The sequence below is a fragment of the Cornus florida genome, unplaced genomic scaffold (assembly GCF_030987335.1).
Source record: "Cornus florida cultivar Cherokee Brave unplaced genomic scaffold, ASM3098733v1 CherokeeBrave_3.0.0_Hap2_Chr05, whole genome shotgun sequence".
In the NCBI taxonomy this organism is placed as follows: Eukaryota; Viridiplantae; Streptophyta; class Magnoliopsida; order Cornales; family Cornaceae; genus Cornus; species Cornus florida.
The window spans coordinates 114657938-114678565 of record NW_026775575.1 but is presented as its reverse complement, the minus strand read 5'-3'; the positions used below and the strand labels follow the sequence as shown (position 1 = coordinate 114678565).

General features: G+C 33.5%; 1 protein-coding gene and 1 pseudogene across 1 annotated transcript; both read right to left on the bottom strand.

Annotated features, from left to right (window-relative positions):
• Window positions 1-1950: 1950 nt before the first annotated feature.
• Window positions 1951-12034, bottom strand: LOC132310016 (RNA-binding KH domain-containing protein PEPPER-like; annotated as a pseudogene).
• A 2345-nt stretch (window positions 12035-14379) lies between these two features.
• LOC132308777 (probable plastid-lipid-associated protein 8, chloroplastic) lies at window positions 14380-18816 on the bottom strand. The gene is made up of 4 exons (XM_059806992.1): window positions 18505-18816; window positions 16857-16980; window positions 15817-15996; window positions 14380-14692 (listed from the first exon to the last, which is right to left on the bottom strand). The coding sequence occupies exons 1-4, from the start codon at window positions 18748-18750 to the stop codon at window positions 14493-14495; spliced, it is 750 nt and encodes a 249-aa protein (XP_059662975.1). The 5' UTR covers window positions 18751-18816; the 3' UTR covers window positions 14380-14492.
• Between the last annotated feature and the right edge of the window lie 1812 nt (window positions 18817-20628).

The window sequence follows — 20628 nt, the reverse complement described above, 5'->3', positions numbered from 1 at the left end:
GCACTAGATCTAGATAAATTTGAAGTGTTAACTGTGAGAAAAAATTTCAGTACTGTAGAAGTCTTCTCTGATGCAATTATTCCCATTGTTTAATTTGTGAACCTAAAGTGTTCCTCAAAGCCACTCCTCCACGTTCAATCTAACCATCGGACTTGAACATTTGTTGACCGTTACACATGGTGGTGTTAACGGTTAACCACTCTCAGGTGCATGGAAGGAGTGTGTTTGACTCGCCCAACATCTTCAGGCAAGGTGAAAGTCACATAAAGGCGGCAATTTTTGGTGTTGCATCATACTATTACAAGGAGAACTTGTTCCACAAATCCGGGTGATAAGTGTAATAGGGTATAAATGGATTGGATATTAGTCCCATTTGATAACCTAAGTTTTTTAGTCAGATATTTGCGAAGCACCCGACTTGTTACAATTGGCATCAAAATTAGACCCAATCTGACCAATTCGGAGGTGTCCCAGTCTTCTTCCCGAATAGGTAGGGTGACAAGTTCGGATAGAAGAGAATGTTACAAGGAATACATGTAATGGGTATAAATAGATTGGGTATGAGCCCCCACCTAATATCTTAAACTTTTGGATCGTATAGCGAAACACCCGACCCGATATGAATATCCTATCTACAGAAACAACACACTGCTTTTGGATCGAATAGTGAAGCACACGACCCAATATGAATATCCTATTATATGAATCTACAGGAACAACACACTATTATTATTCGATTTTTTAACCAAATCTAATTTTACTTATGTCAAGTACCTCCACCCTCGTTATTTCCTTTCTTCCGAGAGAAATTACTTTTTAATGCCGAACGTGTTTAGATTTACGACAAAAATGGAGAATGATTTAAAAACATATTTGTTGAAGCATTTTTTATTTAATTTTTCAAAAAAAAAAAAAAATGAAGAGAATTTTTGGAACTCTCATCTATTGGGGTTGAATTTTCCAAAAGTAAGAGATCAACTCTCTAGATTCTTCAAAAATGTTTTATATTTCCACGGTAAAAGGCATTTTATGTTGGCTGTATTAGAAAGTGAGATCTTGATACATAATTTTTATTTTATTTTATTTAACTTATAGGTAAATCGCAAGAAAATGACTACTATATTGTAGATTTACCCTACTTTCGCTTATTCAAAAGTAGCTGCTGATGGGACTTAATTGCTTCCACGGACCGCTGTGTGTTCACAAACACAATTATAGTCTTTGGGGGTCAACACGACGGCTAAGGTATGAACGGGCCTGATCCGTTGTTAAAATTGGAAAGCCCATTATTCTAGGTAAATAAATAAACGAATTAAGTAATAAACTTTTGAAAGAAACTAAATAAAATTCGGTCGAATTACTTTATTGAAAGGACTGGAAACTTTGGTATGGTTAATTCTCCTTTCATATATTTATTTATTCTAATGAGAAATAATAATAATAAAATCAGACATGTTCAAGTAAATGAGAGTTGAATTTACCATTATTAAAGCTTGAATATTTTCATGATTAAAAATTGAGTTTGAATTATTTTATGAACTAAAGTCTTAAATATTGAGCCTCCATTGATTTATTTTGCAATCCTACTTATGATCCAAAGTGGATGTGTAAAAAAAAAAAGTTGCCATTTTTCCCATATTGTACATCAAAATATATGTTTCTCTATTACTTTACAATCAAGTAAAATCAATAAGTAAATCAACGCCAAACATCAAGTTATTTCAATTTGTGAAGAAGACAAAATAAATATTCAACACAAACGACAAAGAAAGTGTACCTTTTCTGTGCAAATGTTCCAGCCATGCCATTGGCAGGTCCCAATCCCATTTAGCAGGTAAACCACCAATGCCACAAGCGGTTCACCTTTCATTAGTAACCACCCAGTTTTTCAAGTAAGTTTCAGAAAAATACCAAACCTTTCAAGTGGCATGAAACAGGGACAGCACAAACAAGAATGTATTACAAATAATTTCTAATTTTCAATCCACGACAAACACATGCGATTCCGTCAGTCAATAGAGTCAGCAAATTACAGATGAGTTCCACAGGGCACAGGTGCATACAAAACATAATGGAAGTATGGTTTGCAAAATGCATGGGCAACCATGAATTTTTTTGGGTTGCTTGGTAAACAAAAGTAAGCTATTGTTTTGATCAGAATTGGTGTATCAAGTGTGTTCAAACTTCAGTCCCCACAAATTTAGTAAATGCAAGCGAAAACTTCAAAAAGGAAACATATACAACAACACAGATGAGCTAATTACTTTCACTGCACTATATTTTTCTTTGCTCTCTGTATGAGAGAGTCGAGCAGGTCGTCATACAAAATTAGTTTCTCTCCTTAAAATTATGACTACCACAAGATCGTTCTAGAATGGAGTTCCCGGGAGTCCAAGAAGAGAAATATAATTAGTTCTCCCAGAATCTATAATTGCTGTAGCTTCCAAAACTAGGTCCATACCCTCCTAATGGCCCGGATTGAAATGAAGATGAAGGGTAGGTGCCAGCCAAATGTGAGTAGGAACTCAATCCAGTGTCTAATTCCCCATAGATGCTTGGAGCTGGTTCCGTTGTAATACACTCCTGCAAGCAATAAATAGCCAAATCAAAAAGTGGGTCTTTTTTTTGGTTGGTGGTGGTGGGGCTGTGGGCTGGGCAAGGTACTTATACGTTCACTATTCAGAACCCTCAACCTCCTTCCTTCCAGGAGGAGGTGATACCACTTGACCCAAGCCTCAGTGGCCAAAGATTTAAAACAAATAAAAATAAAAAAACTGTGAATGTCTAAACTTAACTTCCAACCTTTATTTTTATTATTTTTCTGTTTCTTTTTTTAAGTGTTTCAAGTGAAAAGAAACCAACCTTGTACGCACAATTTCTATACTGAAGAAGCTAAAGAAAAACCTTCCAAGCTCTACTTCTATTTTTTCTTTTTTCCCTTCTCAAAGTGCTTCAGGTGAAAAGAAACCTTGGACGCTAAATTGCTAAATTTCTTCATTGAAGAAGATAACCTAATCTCTAATACTTTTCTCATTCTATATGATTTATCAAGGACTCAAGTTGATCTGATTGTGGATGAGTGATAATTTTGGATGCCTTATCCTTGAAAATTGTTTAAAACATCTGTAATTACATTTATCAATTACTAGTATTATGGTAGTAGATTTATATATATACTTAAAAATGTGCAACCATACTATGGAGATGATATTGCACAAGTTTCTAAGTGTCTAAATTAGAATTCTCAACTGTTCTTTGACATAATTAAACTGGTTCCAAGCTTCGTCAATCTCGCAAAATTTAAGGCCTTACCAATAAAATAACTAGAGTTGAAGCGAAAACGAAAAATAAACAATTAAATCATTTATAGCTACCCAAATAAGAATAATTTTGAAATATTGCCTCTCATTGTTTGACACGGCAAATTGAGAATAAGTAAAATAAATAAATAAAACAAGGACATGGTGGAGAAGAAAACAAATCATGCCTCACATATATACAGTAGACAAACATTAAGGGTATTAGAAGCCTAGAAATAGAAAGGACAGTCTGTTGAATGGAGAGTACAAAAGTTACTTTTGTGATGTCGAAAGTTTATCAGTTGTAAAAAGTTCCTCATTAATAGATTGAAGAGCCAATATTAAACTATCTGTTTAATTTATAAAATTGTCCCCAACAGATGCTCAACTCTACCCTACTGCCTATTAGATTTTATGTTAACAATACAGACCACTACTTCCAGGGAGTGCTTTAAAGGATAAACGGCCCTAATCTGATGCATTGAAGAAATCCCTGGTGCTGGAAGTTGACAGATTAGGATCACAAATGGTGGCAGCTGTCACACGTAACCATGTCTAATTAAAAAATAATAATTGTAATGATCCAGGTCACTCAATCCCTTTTATATTAATGAATGTATAATATCAATAATAATCGGTGATGCTATTGCTAAAAACCATTTCATTGCTATACAGGCAGCAGGATGAGCTGCTGAATTTGAAAGCACTAACCTGTATAAGTTGTTGAGCCATCTGAACCTGTGAAGTGGTGCCTTTAATTTCAACAGTGACGTCGTCAGGAAAGCCCAGAGTCTCTGACACAGTAATATTTGCTCCACTAGTATGATGAATGTATTGAGCAGTGACTCCAGCGAGCCCAATGATGTCCTCGGCATATATTAATGGTACTTGCATTGTTTGCGTTATCTAAGACAATATAAAAAATAAATAAATAAATAAATATATATATATATATATATATATATATATATATGTATATTTAATAAAAATAACAACAACAATAATAGTACCAAGGAACAGTTACAATTTCAATAACAAAGAGACACAAATACAAAAGGCAGTAAACATTATCAGCCCTCAAACTATAAGTTTGGTGTGTGGTTCACAGTATGAATAAAAATAAAAAATCTAAGAAAATGTGGAAGAAAATGGTCAGAATGAGAAAAGACGAAAATGACATTTATAAGAGGGATGTATCATGGATTCAAGCCTTTTTATTGTAGCTTCTTTTGGTATGTTCAACTTTGATCAAATCACTCCTCCTACTGGTGTCTTGGATAACCTCTGGACAAAAAAGTAGGCAAATACATGCTCTATGGTATAAATGAGTAAGGATCATGTGTGCCACAAGTAAAGAGGTTTAAGAGGTTTTGCTTTGTTTAATCTGTAAAGTCCCAGATGAATCAAACGGGCCTTTGCATAATGGTTAATTGATTGGACAAAGCATTTAAAATTCTTCACCAGAAGAAGAATTTTGCTGCTGCTTGTCTTGGTCATACTAAAATCTCTGCAACAACTTAGCTAAATTAACAGAATTTTACAACTGAAGTTTGGTCAAGTCACAGCAGGTTTTCAATTATTAGATTTTTAATGAATGGGGTCTTCTTTTATATTTTTTGCCTTGCATTATTGATATACTTGTAGCTATTGCAAATTATACTAGCGACTCAAGTATATTGGATCTGCACCAGCTATCTTGCCTGCTAGCAGATGCTCAATGGAATTATGTATTAAACAGTTTTTTTTTTTTTTTTTCATAGGTAAGCAACACACGCCACATTATTCCATGTGGGGCTCAAACTACCCTCCTATCCTTTGGGGAGAAGAGTTCGTGGCAAGTGGGCCACTGACAAAATAATAATAACAATAATAGAACAACTGATTTTAACATAATTGCATTCAGCATCTGCTAGCAGGCAAGATAGCTGGTGCAGATCCAATATACTTGAGTTGCTAGCATAAATTACAATAGCTATAAGCATACCAAGAATGAAGAATCCATTTATTCAACAACCTACATAAAAATAGTCAAAAAACTGTTATGAGTTGACCAAACTTCAACATTGGGCAAGAATTTTAAATGCTCTGCCTAATTCATTAGCCATTACCCACAGGCCCGTTTGATTCATCTGGCACCTTAATGCAAATTAAACAAAGCAAAATCTCTTAAAACATTTTTTAGAGTTCTAATCAACAGCCTAAACTTGCAACACGTATTAAAGAAGTGTGGAACTTCAGGTATTGTGAAGCATAGAGCAAGTAGAGCATAAATTTTGGAGTCATCTTACTCTTAAGATGTATGGGAAGAAAAGGAACCTAAATGTTTCCAACACATAAGACATTCTCTGGATGCAGTTAAACAAATAACATTGGTAAGCCTATAAAGCATCACTTTTGTTGACTTTGCCAGCATATCAGTTTCACAAATGTGGATGTAGTTGGCAGGAGATCCTGTAATCAGTTATGGGTCTGATTTCTTTTCCGGCATCTTTAAATCAGAAATTACCAACACATGAGACCACTTGCATTTCCAGCCAAAATCTCTTTCTATTAACAGTACTAACATACGTGTTGTATATGACATTTATCACGAATGAATTATTTTTAAGGGGGGGAAAGTTGTCAAGCAATTCATTCAGACATCACTCAGAAGTTAAAAAAAAAGTGCTCACTAAAATCCAATGAACATTGAAGAGAAAAACATCAAGCTTTTTACAGTTCTAAGTGGAGCAAGCACACATCCTTCCCCAAGCCCCCTTGTCCCCTTGAGGAACATAAATAAATAAGTAAAAATCTACCACACCCACCCATTTACAATGATACCATGAGGGTGTATGTCTATGGAACAGTATTCATAACAATTGCCTTCCTTAACATGAAAAAAGAAATTCATACCACATTTAAAAAACAATTAATGGTATGTAAACCAACCTGGGTGACTTTAGGAGCAACGGTGCGACCAAATCCAGGAGACAGTAATCTGTCATGTCCAGGATCTTGTCCATAAAGTGACAGACCAGAGTGTGAGATTTTTTAATCCAGCTGAGCGTGACGCTCAGCTAATAAAAGATCCCGCTTTAAAAGAGGAGCAAATTCAGAACCAATCCCAACTTGAGGAACAAGAGCAGGACGGAGGGAGGAATGGGTTTTATCTGCCCAGGTCTCTACTGCACGATCTTGTGAGATTGTTGCATTGTACTGACAATAACTATGCATTAGTAGAATTCAAACAAACATTAACCAAAAAATTTCAAGTATCAAAATTACCTTCTTCACAAATAGAGGTACAACACTATGATCAACCAAAAACTTCCTTAGAAGTCCCAATACTGCTTCTAGTGCTTTAAGGGCATTTAAAGAATCACTATGTATCTCTACAAGTCTCTCATCTGAAGTAGCATAGGATAGCACTTCATCTAGGAAAGAAAAACAAGTATCATATATTGTGTTTGGAATTGAAATGTACACAAATCAGTGAAGAAAGGAGTCTGGGTGAAGTATTGAGTATATTAGTTCTTAAAAAAAATAATAATAAGATTAAGTAGAATAATTCCCAGTCCCTTGTATGGATCATAATAACCTCATGCTTGAACTGTAATTTAAAATTTGAGAATCCATTTTTATATTCCGCAATCTACTACTAGAGGCCCCGGCGTAACTATGAAATTTTGAATTTAAGTCCTGGTAAGATGTTTTATTTAGGAAGCATTTACAATCATAGATAATACAAATCTTACATCATTTTGTTTAAGGAGAGAGGCCTTTCCAAAAAGAAAATGTAGATTTGATTACAAAAATATAGTGATCATTACAACATAGAATGAGCTGGAATGTAACCATAATTGGTATACAAAACAATTTTAGGACACCCAAGGCCAACATTGTTGAAGCTGCAAGGTGTGACAATTCTTACAGAAATGCTCTCGAAAATGTAAGATGCGGCAATTTTAACAGAAATGAACAAAAAGTTAAGCACATAAAAGCTCACCTTCTGATAAAACCCGTATAGAAGCACTGGATCTTTTCTGTATTGATTTAATTGTAGAGCGCTTCCCAATTAAGTGAATTGCTTGTGAAGATGCTACTAGTAACCTTACAGAACAAAATGCAGTTACAGCAGCTGCCAAACCCATACTATCACCCTCACTAGGAGGTAGGCCAGCAACACGCATAAAAACCCTTAAGATGGCATATCCATTGCAGGAGATAGTTGTGAGTCTGGGTCTTCTTTTCCTGATATCAGGACCTGAAAAGAAACATGTAAAGATGATTCCCAACAAAATTTTGGCCATCAAAGAGTTGGAACACTCGTCAAATGAATGAGATGAAGCAAAATTCCACATTTATTTTAATTTTCATGAAGGAATATAAATTTTGCAAAAATTTTATATTCTTATAAAATATAAAATTGCACTTGCAATACCCTAGTTATTTTTCAGTATCTTGAGGCATGCCTAGCAAGAATAACCACTACACATATCAGGTACACCATAAAAAACCTTAGGAATTAGCTTGTATTGATTCTGGGTGGATAGGCAAAGTGTCCAAATATGCTCCTTGGTTCTTTTTGACCTAAAATTTGTCAAAAATCTTTGAAAAAATAACTAATATCAAAATTAGAGCCCTCGTGAAAAGACTAATCCTCTGACTATAATATTGACCATATTTTGAGGGTTATAAGGGTTACTGCCCAATGTAATCCATATAAATCGAGTAGTTGGGAAGGATAGACTAGATATAAACGTAATCTTTGGCATTAGTTTTTCAAAGTGGTTGCTCTAAGGATTTGTAACCATCTTCTTGACAGCCCAAATTTTTACTACTGTACCAAGCAATAACACCTATAGACCGTATTTTGAGACAGTAGAAAATTACAGTTGTACCCTACCAATAAAAACTTTATTAGATTTAGATTTTATTAAATTGAGTATTTCATGTTTCAAATACGATATTAACAAGCTTACTGGGGTAGGTTACCATTTCGATGTCAAAGTAAATGGCATCTCTTTAGGAATTGAAGTACGTGTGAATGAACCTAATAAGAACCAATGATTTCTTTATGTTTCAGGGCATTCTTTTGTATAAGCTGCTTCAACCTGATTAAAGTATTTCCCTTGATTGGGCAATAATAACTCTTCTATTCCTTTAAGTAATATTTATATATGTTCCATGCATCACACGTTTTAAGAATCGATGGTATAAAGGGAAATACTAAATAGAGAAGAAAAATTCCAAATAAAATAAAATAAAATATAACATCATCATCATCCTTGCTTTATCACCAACGGATCAGTGGCCTAGCGGTATCAGACCCTTACTTCCCAAAGGGAGGTCAAGGGTTCAAGCCTCAGTGGAGGCATGCGTGTGTGAGTACCAACTAGGGAAAAAAAAAAAATCCTTGCCTTATCCCATATGGATGGGGAAATAAAATAAAATATATCTACGTATATATGTGTGTGTGTGTATAGCTGGGAAAAAAAGATAGCAAGAAAAGAGGATACCTAATGTGTAAAAAAGAAAACAATTTCAAAAGCTGACTTTGTTGTTTTTTATACCCGCAATAGCTAGTGGATTTCTGTAAGAAGGGTATTTTAACATTTTTATTGTTTTTTAATATATGTGACTTTTGAGATCATGGAACATGTTGGTCTCATGTGATTTTTAAAAACTCCAATGAATTTTGTGATGAGTCATGTATTTTGTGAATTAAACAATAGATATTTTGTGGTTTTAAATACAGAATATACTTTGCATACATAGAGAAAAGATGTGCCTTTTGGAAACTCAATAACTTTTGGCATGAGAAATGTCTTTTTGGGATTTAACCAATAAACAACTAAATTATATAAAAATAAAAAATCCAAGTTGGTATTATAAAAAATCCTATTGACATTTATATAGTAGCATAGATAACTAACAATTACACTATTTTATATTCATATATATATAATGGATAACTAGTTGAATTAACTATAACCGTTGCCTATATCGGACAGACCAAAAGTAAATGTGGTAGGAAATAGGAAATTATTGAATGTTAGAATACCACTGTCAGATACATTATGTAAATACATTTTTTGCATTACAAAACGTCTTGGAAGGGGAATACATGAGACAAACCTAACCTTTGTTATTATCCTGCACAAAGTGGCTGCATCTAGCCATCTAGAACTTGAGCTTGTGTCCTATAACTTGCTATTCTGAATATTTACTATCGACCCATAAAAAATTAATATAACATATTAATATTTGATTTCAAATGATTAAACTCATCATCAGCATATAGTAACTTTTAAGAATTTTGGTTCAATAATAATATAACTCTATATGTAGAGATACACACAATAATATATATAAACATACAAGGTATATTACACACTGCAGTGTGACAGTTGTTATCTCAATATACATTATTTAAAATTACAACATTTTAAGAGCTTAAAAGCATTACATCTCAGAATATGTATATGCACATTGAAGGGTGTTTTGCATGTGTGTAAGCTCAACAAAAACCTCCATTTTAGTCAAGTTTTTAAATTACTTGAGTCTTGACTACTTATGTTCTTGCAATTCCAAAAAACTGTAATTTTATAATATATTAAATAAAATGACAAGTTAAATTCAAGCTTTGAATTTTTTTTAAGAAAAATAAATAAATCTACAAATATGTCAGATATGTTCTATGTAGTGATCAATTATTCTTTAATTAAAAAGAAGACAATATTATTTCCAGTAAAAAATATTTCATTTGTTACTTTTTGTAAGTTTTCCACCATAAATAATAATAGGCTAGTAAACACTCTTAATACCATAAGTTAAAAAGTATGCTGTCATTTATTTCATTAGTAAATTATGCATGGCGGAAATGGAGGAAATAAGCATTAACTAATGCTACTTTACCCAAACATCCATACAAGTACACATGCATTTTACTTATCAAAAAAAAAGTACACATTCATTTCATTTTTTTTTGGTTGGCACCAGGAACTCCCCTAGGAAGGGTCCCTTCAGGACTCACCCTAGGCTACAAACCTGGGGGTGCACCCTTCGCCCCATAGGATACACCAGGTAAGCCGGAGGTGATAAAGGAGGTGGGAAGGCTCGAACACTGGCCACTTGAGAGCCAGTGCCAACACCCTACCAACTCATCCAAGCCCCCGGGGGCTGCATTTCATTTATAAAAGTGTCAAGCAATAAGAATAATATATGTAGTTTTCAATGGATTCTTCGTCATTCCGACATTACAGCCTACTCTTCTAGATCTACACAGCTGTATTGAGAAAGTCTAAGAGAATCATTCCAACTTCCCAAGCAAGAAAACTAAATTGCTGACGCATATCAATAGATACACATACCAAAGGAATCCTAGAACATCATAACTTGTTCTGTTTTACCCTAATTTGGAGGATACAACAACTATTCGGCAATACATTCACTCAGGCAGTGTATACCGTTCAGATCAATTCAGGGGAGGAGGAGGAAAGATGTTGCAAGTACAAGCACCAACATGGGATAATTGGTGCAAGCCGCAAAGCGAAGCAGCCAGATAAGCAAACACTTGGCAACATCAAACATACTAAAGAGTGCATAGGAACTGCCACCCACCATCTATATAACTATGTGCAGTCACTAAAAGAGAAAGAGACGCCATCAACAACCAGTCTTCTCCAATTTTCTCACTGGCTATAGCCTAGTTCACTTTCTACTTTCTATTAATATTCTACTATTCTAGAGTTCCTTTTTAGACACAGAATTCCTGTGAAATGATTGTAAATGCTGAAAAACGTTTTCAAACCCAAGCCAAAAAAAAAAAATTTCATTGATGTTTTGCAAATTTCACAATCAGCAGGAAACTAAGAAGCTGCCTCAAAAAAACATTACCACAACCAACTACAATTCTCCAACATTAAGAAGGCTAAGGCTTTAAACATTTTCAGCGGATATTTATGTTAATAATTTCAGTTGTCAGTATAGCAAGGTATATATGAAGCAGTCCCAGGTTGAAGAGAAACTTCAGGAGAATCCTCTCATGTCATAAAAAAAAGAGAGGAGTTATGTAACATGGGATTGGGAACATATTGAACAAAATTACATATTTTCTAAGAACAAATTAGTAAATATATCTTTCACTTAAATAAACAACATGAACTCCACGCATTACAAAATCAAAATTATTGCTAAAGTAATCAATAAGCAGCATGCAAACTCAAAGAAAATAGCATGTCCAGAAGCCAAAAAAATTATAATAATAAATAAAATAAAATTTTCTTCAGTTTCAAATTAGGTTATATACATTTATAAACCCTAAAACAGGCATAACAAAGTACAAATAGATGCAAGTTAATAGTGAGAGAGAAGAAGAAACGATTGAGAGAGAGTACTGCCCATACGATCAGAAGTGCCAAAAGGGCCCCTTCGAGGATGCGAATACGAGCGCCAGTGTCCTTGCACATCTTCTTCACGAGTTCGCCCTTGCGTCCGATGATACATCCGACCTTGAGAACCGGCACGATCAACCTGAACACATTGTCTCCCGGCCACCCGGACCATTTCTCCGCGGCAGTTGCTTCGCCAGCCGTCACCTCCGCCGGCGGTGGTGACGCTACGTTCGCTGGGACTGCCTCGCCGGAGACGGATGATACCACCGTCTGTTGTTGCTGCTGTTGTGTGTCAGAACCAGGCGGTGCTACTGTTGTCGCCTCCGTCCGGGCTTCGGCTACCGGAGAAGAAATCATTGATACACTCTACACACGGTGGGGTAGTTTTTTTTTTTCTTTCCCCGGAAAGACACAGTGTGGGGTAGGGTAATTGATGACTGTGTTCATGCTAATAACGTAATATATAGATTTTCAAAAATAATAATAATAATAATACATAAATATATGACGTCACTATCAGGATACAGTAGTATTCATTTATTTAGGCCTGGCAATTATTTATGCTTACAATTTATTGTTTATATTTTATTGTTTATATAATAAATAGATTTAGAAGAAAAACATGTTTTTTAATATCGTATATGTTTATCAGTTATGTATATTCACCTATATAATTACTGTTCACATATGTCAATTTTATAAAAGTCAAAACCATGTTTATGATTATATATATATATATATATATATATATATACACATGAAGAAAACATAGATAAGAAGTAAAACAAGTATCATTTTTTATGACTTTAAAATTTAAATAATCAAGAGGGCCACAATCAGATCAATAATTTTTTTTTTAATGAGCACCACATTTGCTAAGGTTGTGAGTAACCTTGTTAGAGGATAATTGAATTATTTGTATAAACCTAATGTTAAATTTTTTAAAAATCGTTGAAGGTTAACAAACATATTTTTCTATTTATTATTTTTATGTTATCAAACAATGTATGTATTTATTGATAAGCAACAATTACACATAAACACTCATTATATTTAAGCTTAAATGATAAACAATAAACAAAAACTAATACCAAACAAGACCTTACATTTTACAAAATCAACCCACACCCTCTGTTGTAATATGATGATGTAAATTTTTTTTTTTAGGCCGAAAAAAATTTTCATTAAATAAGATCAACATTTTATATGGAGTATATTTTTTCATTTTATATATATATTTTTAAGATATTAAATTGGGGTGAAAAAAAAAATTATATATATATATATAAAAATGTTGAAAATCATTACAACAACAATTTTTATGGAAATGAATTGAGACTCGATTTTAGAGATAAAAACTAGAACCACTTAATCGAGCATTTAAACTTTGAAAATTGTCATGAACTCAAGACTCAATTTGAGGCCAGTAATGAACAAACTGGATTGGATTCATTCTCTAGGTGAGGCCAGTAATGAATAAATTGGATTAGATTCATTCTTTAGGAAAGTTTTGAATTCGTAATGATGTGTTTGTATAATGTTACTATAGCTTGAACTAAAATTTATTTATTTTAAAATTTAAGATTTAGATTTGATACTTTCAAATGCAATAGAAAAAAGTTACGTCTTCAGCATCTGTAAAACCAAGATAAAAAACAAATTATACAACACCGCTACAACTAGGGATTACAGTAGGGATGCAGCCTCATAATTTTATTATATATATATACACTTTATTTTCTTTGTTTATCAAACAAAGAGTGCATTAAAATTTATAAAAACAAATGTGCATAGTATTCACAAAGCAGTTTATTTGAGTCCTTAATATATATATATATATATATATATATATATATATATATATATTTGGTCAATGACAACTCACACAAACCACTGAGCCACAAAGTCATTGGTATTTGAGTCGTACGCTCGTAAAGTTGCAAATGGCATTTTCATAATATCAATGGAGTCACTCACTCACTCATTTATATACCCCAACTTGTTTACGATACAACTCTCGTTTCCGGACCTACTTCAAACCTCTCAAACCTTACATGCGGGAAAAAAATAAAGTACCTTGTGATAAAATTTAAAAAACAAAATTTGAAAATATACCTTCTGAAAATAATAACAATAATAATAGAGTAATTAATGAAATCAATTTAAAACAAATAACAGCACGATTGATTTATCAGTAAAGCAAAATAAATGTTCAAAATTACTGTACATGAATTTTTATTTTTATTTTTTAGCCCCCCTGTTTTTTGCATGTAATTTCAGCAATTTGAACTACTTCAAGACAAGGATTCAACCATTAGATTGCTAATTGGAAAATAATTTCTCTGCATGGAAACTTCTGTTATCTGTTGATGGGAAGAACATGATCAAAGCAGGATCAGAACATTACTGACCACCATAACATCGTCAACCATTCTATGAGTTTTAACATGGCCAATTTTAAGCATTTCAAAATCTGAAATGAACTTGCCCATTCAAGGATATCTTTTATGCTGTTTGGTAAACTGGGCAACCTCTAATGCTAGAACAGCAAATATTAATGCCTCCCTCCTTTGGTAAACTACTGCAAACGGGATTAGACATTTAGACGACAACAAATTTACAACCATATCCATACGAGATTTGATAGATACAATACTTTTGACTGTAACTCATTAGAAGGGCAAAGAAATAAGTCCAATCAGTGAGAAAACACATCAATAGTAGAAATTTCTGAGAAGATCATGTTACACATTTATATTACACCGACCAGAGAGATTGAAATAGCAGCACAAAAATTTGCCTCTAGTTAAACAATTCACGAAGTTGATTTGCGTCTTTGGAAGACAAATAGAGAACCTTTGGAGCCTTTCCCCAACCTAATCTTGTCATCGATGTATGTGATCTCCAGCTTAACCTCACTCTCACCACCATACTGGAACTGTAATGATCCCACTTTCAGTTCAGGTGGCTCAAACACCACTTGAATCCATTTCTCATCCAGAGCCTTCAGCTTCCCTATACATTCAAATGAAAATCCATTACAAGACAATTAGGGATTACTATAGTTATCTTAAAGGATATATTACAGGCAGTACAAAATCAAGAAGTGACAAGGCACGAAATCAAGCTGACAATTCCTCTGATTTGGTATCTAGGTCTTATGATTAACTCAACCGAATGAAACTTTATCTGCTTCATCCTTTCAATACCAATAAATATCTTTTCGTAATTAATAATAATAATATCATTATTCATCATTCATTTTTTATTATCCTATCATGCCTACGTACTTAACAGTCTAAAAGCTGCTAAAACAGGAAATCACCTCACATCAAGGTGAAAGACCCCCATGGGTTGAAATAAATAACTCAGCTCAATTCAACAAAATCTTGTGCCAAGTATTTGGAAACAGGTACAAACAAAACCAATTAAAGGAAAAATAAAGTAAAATTTAAAATAAATGAAAGAAGTGGAAAAGAAAAAGGTGCCACATGGGAAACAAATTATAATGTTTTCCAACATAGTGTAGCCTGGATATCATTGAGCTGTGGAAAAAAAAAAAAAAAACCCTTGAGGAAAACTGGACCAGGTAAATGTATAAAATATATCCCAACAATTACTCCTGCTGCATAAAAGCCACGTAGTCTCATGTTCGGTGCTGACTAATTAATACTGGAATAAGTTTTTGGGCAGTTGCATGGGGAAATTGAATCCAGGTAAAATTAAACTTACTCAATTTAAAATAAATTGACTAAGTTTTTTTTGTAAGGGATCCAAGTTTTGCCAAGTTTGGCTCTGGCCGATTAATACTGGGATGAGTTTCCAGTACAGCTGAACTCCTGGCCAAGGCTCAACACCAATCCATATGCAGTTGACCAGATTGATGTCTGGACTAGATTTTGAAACAAGGATCAATAATAAATATCAGAACTGTAAATGCATATACAGATTATTCTACACCAGCAAAAAAGAAAAAAAAAATGACATGCTCAAACATGCCTATGCTTAGTTCAGGTTTGTCAAGTTAAGGGAGTTCACCGGTCTCACATAGCTTACCAAATCATATATTTCAATTTCACTCTTGGAAGATATCTTATGATAATTACTCTGCCAATTAGTAGTTTATGCAGCAGACTTACCATTCAAAGAGACCTCTCCATCAAGGAACCCCAAGGCAGAAAACGACACCTTGTTTCTGACAATGTCGGGAGCTTCAACGACCTGAATCAATTCCTTTGCTTTGAAAATGAGGCGGCCGAATGCACTCCTGTAGCCACCCCCGGGTGATGTAGGCACCGAACAATAAACCACATCCCAATCTGCGTATAACTTAGTTAGCTCGTAATTGCTTTTATTAATCCATAAATTAGACTACTTAAGAAACTCCTAAATCAAAGAATTCATAAAAAGAGATCGCATTTCCACGTTTTCAATATGCAGACCATGAAATGTTAGAGAGTTCCCAGTACTAATTCATGTTCGGAATCTCAACAGACAAAGTGAATTATCCACAATTTTGATAATCCATGCATATGTAAAATTTAATTACTCCTATAGTCTATATTTGAAATTGCATGAGTCAATGTATTTAAATGTGTGTGCACGAGAGAGAGAGACAGAGACAGAGAGGTGTTGGTGGTGATGGAGAAGGTTATTCCCCCTCCCTTATTCTTGCTAAATCCTCCCACCTTAATGGGAGTGACATGGAAAATAAATCAATCCGTGAGATAGAACATCCAATGTAGGACATTTGGGCACCAAATCTTTGCCCAGCACAGGCAACACAAAAGGAAAATGCTTCATTGCTTTCCAGAAGCTTAAGCAAATATTTACATCTAAGAATTATTTTGTACAGTCACAACTTTAAGAATATACCAACAGGCCAGTAGCCTAACGGTACCAGGATCCTAATTCCCAAAGGGAGGTCAGGGGTTCGAGCCTCAGTGGAGGCATGTGTGTGTGAGTACCAATTAAGAAAAAAAAATAATATATATATATATATATATATATATATATATATATATATACAAGTTTATGAAGCACGCCAAAACAATTAGTACCGTAAAGAAGTTAGATATGCCATAAAAGGAATGTTTCCAGAAGTTAGTGTTTCACACTCATATGTATTTTTCTGATTGGATGAAGTAAATGAAGTGAAATAGAACTGCTTGGATTTTACCTCCAAATATAAGAGGGCATTTCACAGGCTCATCAACACAATATTTTTGCAATTCTTGAGCCACTTCAGCAACCTTTTTGTGTTCATCCGCTTTTAGTGTAACTCCTCCATCTGTTTGTGTAACCTAATAAAAATTAAATAATTAATTAATTACTAAGTTTGTTTTATGATTTTTCTCTTAGAAGCTAATCAGATGATATCGCAGAAATATTGTTGCTCTGATAGGCACACTCAAAAACAAAAAAAAATGGCCAATAAAGAGATACATAAAAACAGGAGAAGTAGCACTGGTAGGATGAATTAGGAACATGGTTTGATTTAGAAAATTATGGTCTCCCCAATCTACAATTTCTCTGTTAATTATAAATGTATAGCTCCATATAGGCTGCAGCCAAAGTAGACACATTCCTTTCCTTTTCTGCCTATAGATCGTCTTTCAACAATGATCATTGATTTTACAATTTTCTCCTTTGTTCTCAATATTAAGTTTTATTTTATTTTTTTTATTTTTTGCCCCAGCTAGCTTCACGTGATTGCAAATTCGAGGATTCGTCTAATTCATCATAGAGTTAACCTTATGTGGTACGGGTATTCACTCAATCTAGAAAATGCATGTTCATCGTTGAAGATTTCAGCTCGCAAGAGTAGCACTAACAGGATGCAAGACAATTGTGGGTCAGATATCGATAATCATGGTGTCCCAATCTACAATTTATCAAGTCATTATAGATGTATAGGCTGCAATTAAAGTAGACACATTCCTTACCCTTTCTGCCTATTGCTTGCTATCCTTCAGCTATAACATTCTATTTTCCTATTTCTTCTATTGCATAAGCTTTGAACCTCACCAGTTTCCCTTGTCCTCCTAGTTTGAGTTTCAAAACTTCTGCACAGCTAGCTTCATCTCACTGCCATATCAACGAATCGATGAATTCATCATACAGTTATTCAACTTTGACTCATTGCAATATACCATCCAGAACATAGATACTGCGATTCACTCACTTAGATCACGAACCCAATTAGTTTTCTCCTTCAATCCCCTGATCACAAACCCAATAAGTTTTCTCCCCGTGATTCCATTTTCCAAGCACCATACAGAATCATGTCCATCATCATGTAGTTTATTACTTATATACTTTATGTATCCACTCAATATTGAAAATGCATGATCACTATAAAATGCACAATGTACACTAAAATGCTATCCGATACAATTGAAAATTAAGAATTGAAATTTTTAATAGCTGAATTATAAGTGCTAATTGTAAATTGGAGAGTTTTTTTATTTTTTTATTTTACGCTTATTCGAATTGTCCAATAACATTTTACCCATACTTAAAATTTCTAAGTTATACCCAATTTGTGTTATCAAAACATTGAATTGAATAAACTACAAATGTGGGGTTTCCATTCCGGCTCTAGAGACAGTGGCATTTTCCTTGAACTAAAACTAACGAGTGTCAGATACAAGCCCAAGGGGATTAGTCTCACTCAAAAGGAGAGGACACCCGCTAGTCAACAATAAATAAATAACACTTAGATTAAATAATCACTCAATTTAATCAGAATTAAGTGCCCAATTGATTGAGATAAAAATTTAATAAACAAGTGCAGAGAAATGGAAGGAAGACAAAACGAATCGGACCTTGGAAAGAATGGAGGCCACGAGATCCTCCGGGCCAACGCGCACCCCCGGCTCCGACGTTGAAATGGAGGCAGAGATCCGAATGGTTTTGTTCGGACAGGATCGAATGGGATGCGAAACTACGAGACACTGATAGGTAAGTTTCGAACCAGATAGAAGGAGAGTTTGGGATTTGGAGATTGAATTGGATTGTGATCTAAGACTGGGAGTTGAGAATATTGGAACCCAACAAGAGGAAGCAGCCATGGGAGATACTACATACACATTCAACTACAAAACCGAGCCAGCTGTGTGATATCCTTTGCTATATGAATTATATATATATATATATATCGTTATTTTATCCTCTATATATGATATCCGTACTCTCTTTACTAGATTGGCTATGTGGTGGCTTGACACCTTGGCTTAGAAATCGGGAATAGGGCCCAGTGAAAGTTGAATAATGACTCACATACTGACACGTAAGCCCTATTTGTTTTCTCATTATCCAACCTACAAAATATCTTCAACTCTTATTTTTAATATATACTGTATACTGAAGGCGGAATATTTAGTTAAAAAATTAGTGAATTAAGAAATTTTCATGGCATATCTAAACTGAAGTCTACTTTGTGGTGAGTCTTTGATGTAGGTTCAATGTCATTTCTTTCGTCAGGTTAAAAAAAAAAAAATTAACAATTGTTTTCTATCTTTGTCTTTTTCTTTTTCGTTTTTTTTTCTTTTCTCTTTCATAAATATGTCATCGTGTCCTGTTTGCATTTTTAAATTTTATTAAAAATTAAGTGGACGTTCAATGCTCACAAATCCATGTCTGAATGTGAGCATCTGAAGTCAAATACGAGCCTCCGATAAATAATTCAAAAAAATATAGATTAGGTAAAATAAAGCTCTTATTGAATTTAATATCACTCGACTAAATCGTTTTTTTTTTTTTTTTGTTTTATTCACCGGTGCGGCTAAGTTCTAAATCTGCACTTAGAGTGTGAACAACACATTCTTTTAGATTGTGCCAGATGACGGCCTAAAGGTAATAGAATGACAATCTAACCATTTACTCAAAATCATTTAACAAATACTACGTAATCAGTTCCACCATATCTCACACAGCCAACGAAGAATTATGAATTTTGTCGTTAATTCTCGACACTTCTTATAAATATAAAAAAAAATTATAAAAATTAAACTAAAGATTACATAAGATAAGAAAGGTCGAATCACACATTCAATATGAGATTCCGTAATCAATTCAAATTCAAAAGTATAATTTATGAGGTGAAAAAAAATAATTTTTTTAAAAATGTTTGATTCTTGAATAATAAAATTAAAATTAGAATTCAAAATTTGTTATCAAATAAAGCGGAAAATCTCAAGGTAGAAGAATTCACCACCATGGATAAAAATATATATTTTTTCTTATATGATTTTTTTTAAAATAAGCAATTCACTTTACCAGTACATTATAACTTGAAAAGATAAAGAAAAATAGGACATTAAATGACACTTGCTTATACGTAAGAGTACATTTTTTTCACTTAATCTGTTTAACTTTGCTAAAAAGGTAAATAGATGTAGGCATTTTCCGAAGATCATTACTTGACAAACATGAAGAATCCTTCCTCTAAATGTTATACATATAAAACTCATAATAAAATAATAAAATCAATATTTTCAAAAGAAAATTTCATACAAGAAGTAAAATAAATTCACTTGTATTTTTGTATTTCAGTCATGGTGGCTTCATCACTACCTTAAGAGGGATGCTTAAGCTTGTTACTAACAAAAAAATAACACATAGAATTAAAAAATTGATTTTCATTGAATAGGAAAAAAATTACAAGAAGAATACACAAGACAATAAAACTCAAAGTCTATTCTATCTCTCACTCACTCCCCATCTCCACATCCTTTTGCCCTATTTATAGAGTTTAGAAAGGAAAAAGAAATTTCAAATTCAAATTACAAGAGGGAAATTGGTATTTTAAAAATTACTATTTCCTGTGTATTAAAATTTTTTATCATTTGTACTTTACTCAAGTCTTGAATTTGAGACTTCTTAAAAGGTAATTGTGCACTGGACCATCTCTCCTACAATATTTATGGTGTTTTTTTCATCTATAAATA

Bases quoted from the DNA above. Each gene is read 5' to 3' on its own strand.
- LOC132308777 (XM_059806992.1), bottom strand. From the start codon at position 18,750: ATGGCTGCTTCCTCTTGTTGGGTTCCAATATTCTCAACTCCCAGTCTT. The intron at 16,981-18,504 runs GTCCGATTCGTT...AATTTTTATTAG, and splicing joins TGGCCTCCATTCTTTCCAAG to GTTACACAAACAGATGGAGG. The intron at 15,997-16,856 runs GTAAAATCCAAG...AGTTATACGCAG, and splicing joins ATGCCCTCTTATATTTGGAG to ATTGGGATGTGGTTTATTGT.